Here is a 6,000-nt window from a genome sequence, read left to right as displayed (position 1 = left end):
TATTTAAATTTAACAAGACGGAGCCTTCTCCTTGACACATTTCTTATTGCTTCCTCATGCCATGAGGCATAGTCTTGAAACAACAATGCGATTGAAAATCGAAGCGATTCAAACATCAATATCACGACGCCAATGGGTTTGAAATAATTTTAGTGAATAATAGTCTAGCATGTCATTCATTACAGAGAATTCGGCCACTGAAAAATTGAGGAGGGTAAATTACACGGATTTATTTTAGTTCATGTTCTGATCTATGTTTTATTGTAGTACGATTAAGAATACGGTAAGCTATGTCAATATTTATCTTTATTCCAATTTCAATTTTGTAGCAATGAAAATTTTCATAATCTTCATTTAACAATAATTATCAAATTGATTATAATCATAGTGAATGTATTGTAGGTATAACCTATTCAATAGTATATAAAATTAATGACATCGTAATAGGTAATCAATTCATAGTTGATCGATGCGTCCTTGATGTTGGTTTGTTGGTGCATAAAATACATAGCACAAAATAAAATGCAGATTAAACTGACCTATTTCATGAGGACAACTCCATTCTGGCCAGAAGATAATATGCGAAAATGTTAAGAAATTATTCTCAATATTATACTTAAGGACAGAATTTGGACACAAACTTATCTTCCTATCAGATTTGCAGGTCTCGGTGTCAGAAAACTCAGTATTCGTTGTCGTAGATAATTGTTGCAGCGAGAGTCTCCAGTAATAGTCTACCAATTGTTTCGACAGCAAAGACAATTACATATTCATAGTCTTTGCTGTCGAAACAATAGGCTTCTGGTGTAAAGAAGCAAAAGACCTGGTAGAAATTTGGCGACTATTACTGGAGGCTTTCGCTACACAATCAACGAACAGGATTAGGCATCCAACGTGGAAACGCAGCCAGCATTTTGGGAACCTTTCAAGGCTGTAATTCTCTGTATGAAATGTTCTTTTTTTTTAATATCTCATGTAATAGATCACATTAGTTAATTTAAAAGTAATTTAAAAAACAAAATAAATAAATAAGTAAATAGCTGAGTGAATAAGTAAATAAATAAATAAATAAATAAATAAATGAGTGAATGAATGAATGAATAAACAAAAACAAAACTAAATCAATGAATAAATTAAGTAAATAAAACAGTTTGCATGGGAAGTTTTAACGCAGTAATGGAAAGTATGTTCTGCATATCGTGGTATTTTGTATTTACAAGTTGCCCTAATTCGGACTTGTTTTTATTACTCTTACGTATGATGTCATGAATTCTTCAACAAAAAATGTACATACATAACTCCGTTCTTGGAAAACAAGTGATAACGATATCTAAAAGCGGGAGGTAAGGTTTTAAGTATCTATATTCTACTAGTGATCACTGCATTTCAAACTTGAAATTCAAGAATGCAGCAGGCTACTGTTGCTTCATTTTTTATTTAATTAAATTATACATTATGTTATCAGTATGCCTGAAAATACACAATGAGTTCGTTTTATAGTAACATATGTTGTTCGTATATCAAACAGGACAGGTAATTGATATGCAAATAGCCGGTGTGGGGACAAGCTAATGGCAAACTTCCTCGTTGCAAATTAAATAAATAGCCGAGGAGTGCCCGTTAGCAATCAAGAGCAACCGCCACGATGCCAGCCTTAACCTGCGCTGCCGTCAGTACGCTGCAGAGCTTCGTGAGCATCATGGGCGTCTTCTTTGCGACGCAGACCCCGGCCGATTTGTCATCTCCGAAGACGCTTAAAGACGGCGAAGTATTCGATTTCATCATTGCCGGAGCAGGATCTGCAGGGTGCGTTCTGGCAAACAGGTTCGTAATTAATCCTACTCTCTTTAACCATTTTGAGATATTTAGGAAACTTTCACGTAAAAATCTACATTAGAATATCTGTGGACTAAAGCCTTGGTTTTTCTGAACCGACGCATGCGACGTGCGAGGTGCGAATCCCGCCTCGCACAAATCCGGACTACATGAGAGATAGTGAGTGGTTTCTATGGCTACGAGGTGCGCAGACCTCTCATCTCGCAGTTACAGAAACCATTCACTATCTCTCCCGTAGGCCGGATTTAGCCTCGCACCTCGCACGTCACATGCGTCGGTTCTGAAAAACCAAGGTTTAAAAGGTTGTGTCGCATTTTTTGTAGAAGTAATGATTATGTCTCGTGACCACAACATAGTACGAAATGGAAATATAAAAATTGTATATTTGTCCTTTGAAAAGGTGGAAAAATTCAAATACCTTGGAGCAACAGTAATAAATGAAGAGTCCACTGCAAGAATGATGGATGTCATTTGGAACACATTTTGCAGGAGAAGCAATTGAAAGTTTGAAATGCTTAGCGCTCAAAGCTTAACTGTGATTTTCCGATCATTACTGGACAATGACTATCAGTGTTAAAGCCATATAACTCTATAAGTATATTCTATATGCCTTAAGCTATGCATTGACAGTCTTGGTTCATTTTCGACAAGAAAGTCACATCCATCATTCTTGCAGTGGACTCTTCAAATATAAATGACACTCGAGAGGAAATTAAACGGAGAATAAATATGGGAAAAAGCCTGCTGTTTTTCAGTTGAGAAACTTTTGTCATCTACTCTGCTTTCAAAAATATTGAAAGTTGGAATTTATAAAACAGTAATATTACCGGTTGTTCTGTAAGGTTGTGAAACTTGGGCTGTCACTTTCAGAGAGGAACAGAGCTTAAGGGTCTTCGAGAATAAAGTGCTTAGGAAAATATTTGGGGCTAAAAGGGATGAAGTTATAGGATAATGAGGAAAGTTACACATTATAGAACTGCACGCATTATATTCTTCACCTAACATAATTAGGAACATTAAATACAGACGTTTGAGATGGGCAGGGCATGTAGCAAGTATGAGTTCATAAATACCCATAGAGTGTTAGTTGGGAGACCTGAGGGAAAAAGACCTTTGGGGAGGCCGAGACGTAGATGGGAGGATATTAAAATGGATTTCAGGAAGGTGGAATGTGACTGGACTGGATTAATCTTGCTCAGGATAGGGACCGATGGCGAGCTTATGTGAGGACGGGAATGAACATCCGGGTTCTCTAAAAGTCATATTTTGTAAGTAAGTAATTTTTACATTCAGAACGATTATATTATTATTATTATTATTATTATTATTATTATCCATTCCCTCCCACCGAACATACTCATATTCATCTTCTTTCACTGTGGCTGTTCCTCGGCTTTGGAATTCCCTACCGAATAATGTCGGGGACTGTCAGACATCAAACCAATTTAAGAATAGGCTAACGAAATGTTTTTCTCACAATTCTTGTTAACAATAATAGCTGTTTCAGGTTTCTCAATGTTTAATGGTTATATAATATTATATCACAGATAAATATCTAAATTATCTAATTATTATTATTATTATTATTATTATTATTATTATTATTATTAGTACAACTATTTCTTACCAATGTTTATTACTGTCATACTAACATTACTTATCCAACAATAACTGTATTCAATTAGAATTAGAGTCTCGCTGGGCGGAAAAGAAGGCCTACTGGCCTTAGCTCTGCCAGATTAAATAAATAAATAAATAAATAAATAAATAAATAAATAAATAATAATAATAATAATAATAATAATAATAATAATAATAATTATTATTATTATTATTATTATTATTATTATTATTATAACTAGCCGTACCCTTGCGCTCCGCTGCACCCGTTAGAAATAAATATAAAGTAATTACATAATTAAAATAGGACATTTGATCCAGGGAATATTCGTGTTTGATAGAAGGATAAATCGTTTAATATGTTACTTAATTTAAATTATATTTAAATAATTAAAATGGAATCATTTTGGTCCAGAGAGCACTCATTTGGTGCAACGACAATTCCTTTAACATGTTTCTTAATTTTATTACATGCATCCATAGTTGAATGAACATTGACATCATTTACATTTAATGTGTATACTTTATTTTACTTGTTATATGTTTCCATTGAATTATGGTAATAACTTAATTTTAACTTTTGTTTTCTACGTATTCAGTAAATGGCGCTTGGCCCACTATGGTTCTGAACCCTTCAAATAACTTAAATAACTTATATTATATTATATTACATTATATTATATTATATAAAAAGTGTGTTGATAGCGGATGTACCCCGATAAGTAAGTTTTCAATTTGTTATGAGGGCTCTTGAATCTCAGGAGGAACAAATTTTATTTTACAACAGGGCAAAATAATCTGCTTGGCTCATTACCCAAATTTTTTGCATTGCATTTAATGCATATGTATTTTATGTATTTTAACTCGATTCAATTGAGCATAGTTAAAATTTGGATTATAAAATAATGAAATGCTAAGCTAACATATTATTACTGCATACTAAATCAATACACTCTCGTTGTTCGTTAATTCTCTGAGATAAACATTATTTTAAGGAATACAGGAAACGAATACACAGAATAGCCTATCAAGTTTTCTGTGCATAAGCTACTTTAATCTTACCTGTCCTCAATTCACTCAGAAGTTACTGTAATAACATTATAGCATTATGTCCATCTAGAGAAACTACACTTTCCAATGGTGAAATAATAATTAATTATACAAATCGGTTAATTTAGTTTCCGATATTGTTTCATACAAACACAGAAACATTTTCTGTAGGCTATGATTCATAGCTTTCGATTGTTGTTCACCAAGGCCCCTTATAGGCACCGTGCAAGCTCCTCTGGTGGCGACTGTTGTTACTAACTGCAGGACAGCAGCGATAGAGTTGTGCTTGAAGCGTATGAATATACTTAACATCTCAGGTTAAATGATTAGAAATATGGATGATCCTAAAAAGCGGAAAGGTAATACAAATTGCTGTGTTCTTGAGTAGTAATGCTTATAGGAACACACCAACCGATATTGTTTTTATTTATTCCCAGAAGTACAGAGTTCATAATTACATAGGTGTAATTATTAAGATTCTCTTTAATATTCTATGGACATCTAAAAATGTATACCTACCTTCCTTTTTTAAACAGGGGTTTACAATGAGCATCATATGCGGATCCAGCCATGGAAAGTGAATTATTGTGTTAATATTGAGAAACCTGATATTTCCTTAATCACATATCAGTTGTCAAAGTTGTGCGGGAGTAGAAGGGTTGCAATCACTATGTAGCTAAGAGGTTGTAACTTTAGCAACTGTAACAGCCATGTTGCATGGGAAAACACATAGTTTTTTTTTTTTCATTTTAGAAAATGAAGCATTTTCTTCATGGTTTTTTTTTCAGTTCAACATAATTATTGTTATACATGTACTAAGGAATGGAAAATAAAAATAGAAAACATTTTCGAATGAAATTTTAGCAGGAATTGAAAGTTTTCCTTTCTCGTAAAATTTAGAGTTTGCATATTACAAATGGCTTTCAGAGAACCCGGAGATTCATTGCCGCCCTCACATAAGCCCGCCATCATTGGTCCCTATCCTGAGCAAGATTAATCTAGTCCCTATCATCATATCCCACCTCCCTCAAATCCATTTTAATAGATTTGAAAATAATGGACCTACAGTTTTCATTTTTTACACACACGTTATTTGGAATATAAATAGTATAGGCCTACATACAAATTTTCAGTTGAATTGGTAAATATTTTGTACTTTTTTTAAGTGTTTCATAGCAAATATACCTCTGAGGTTCTGGCTGATGTGTATCTATTATCAGGCACTAAATCTCACTTGACGATATAGGCCAGGGGTCGTCAGCACATAACACGGTGGGGCTAGTCTCTCTTACCCGCGGAAAACGCAGTACACTAGAGTGCACTCCGTAGCTGCTAGCGGGTATACTCTCTATCTCTCCCTGTTGCACGACGGTGCACACGGAATAGCACCGCGTACCCTTTGCACATTTCAGCGAGTGCTGACGACCACTGATATAGGCTATATCAGAGGAAGAACAATTATTTATTGTTTGTATGCATCTGAAATCTGATTAA

The 6,000-nt window shown here is 34.2% G+C and overlaps 1 protein-coding gene across 1 annotated transcript in view; it reads left to right on the top strand.

Annotated features, from left to right (window-relative positions):
• Positions 1-1,370: 1,370 nt before the first annotated feature.
• Positions 1,371-6,000, top strand: part of LOC138703383 (glucose dehydrogenase [FAD, quinone]-like) — a 45,488-nt gene continuing 40,858 nt past the window's right edge. The window contains exon 1 of the mRNA XM_069831209.1: positions 1,371-1,824. Coding sequence (XP_069687310.1) covers positions 1,646-1,824 — 179 coding nt within the window. The 5' untranslated portion in view covers positions 1,371-1,645. The remainder of the gene's footprint in view (positions 1,825-6,000) is intronic.

Source organism: Periplaneta americana, chromosome 7 (genome assembly GCF_040183065.1).
Source record: "Periplaneta americana isolate PAMFEO1 chromosome 7, P.americana_PAMFEO1_priV1, whole genome shotgun sequence".
In the NCBI taxonomy this organism is placed as follows: domain Eukaryota; kingdom Metazoa; phylum Arthropoda; class Insecta; order Blattodea; family Blattidae; genus Periplaneta; species Periplaneta americana.
The sequence above is the reverse complement of the archived record's forward strand: the minus strand, read 5'-3'. Positions and strand labels throughout refer to the sequence as shown.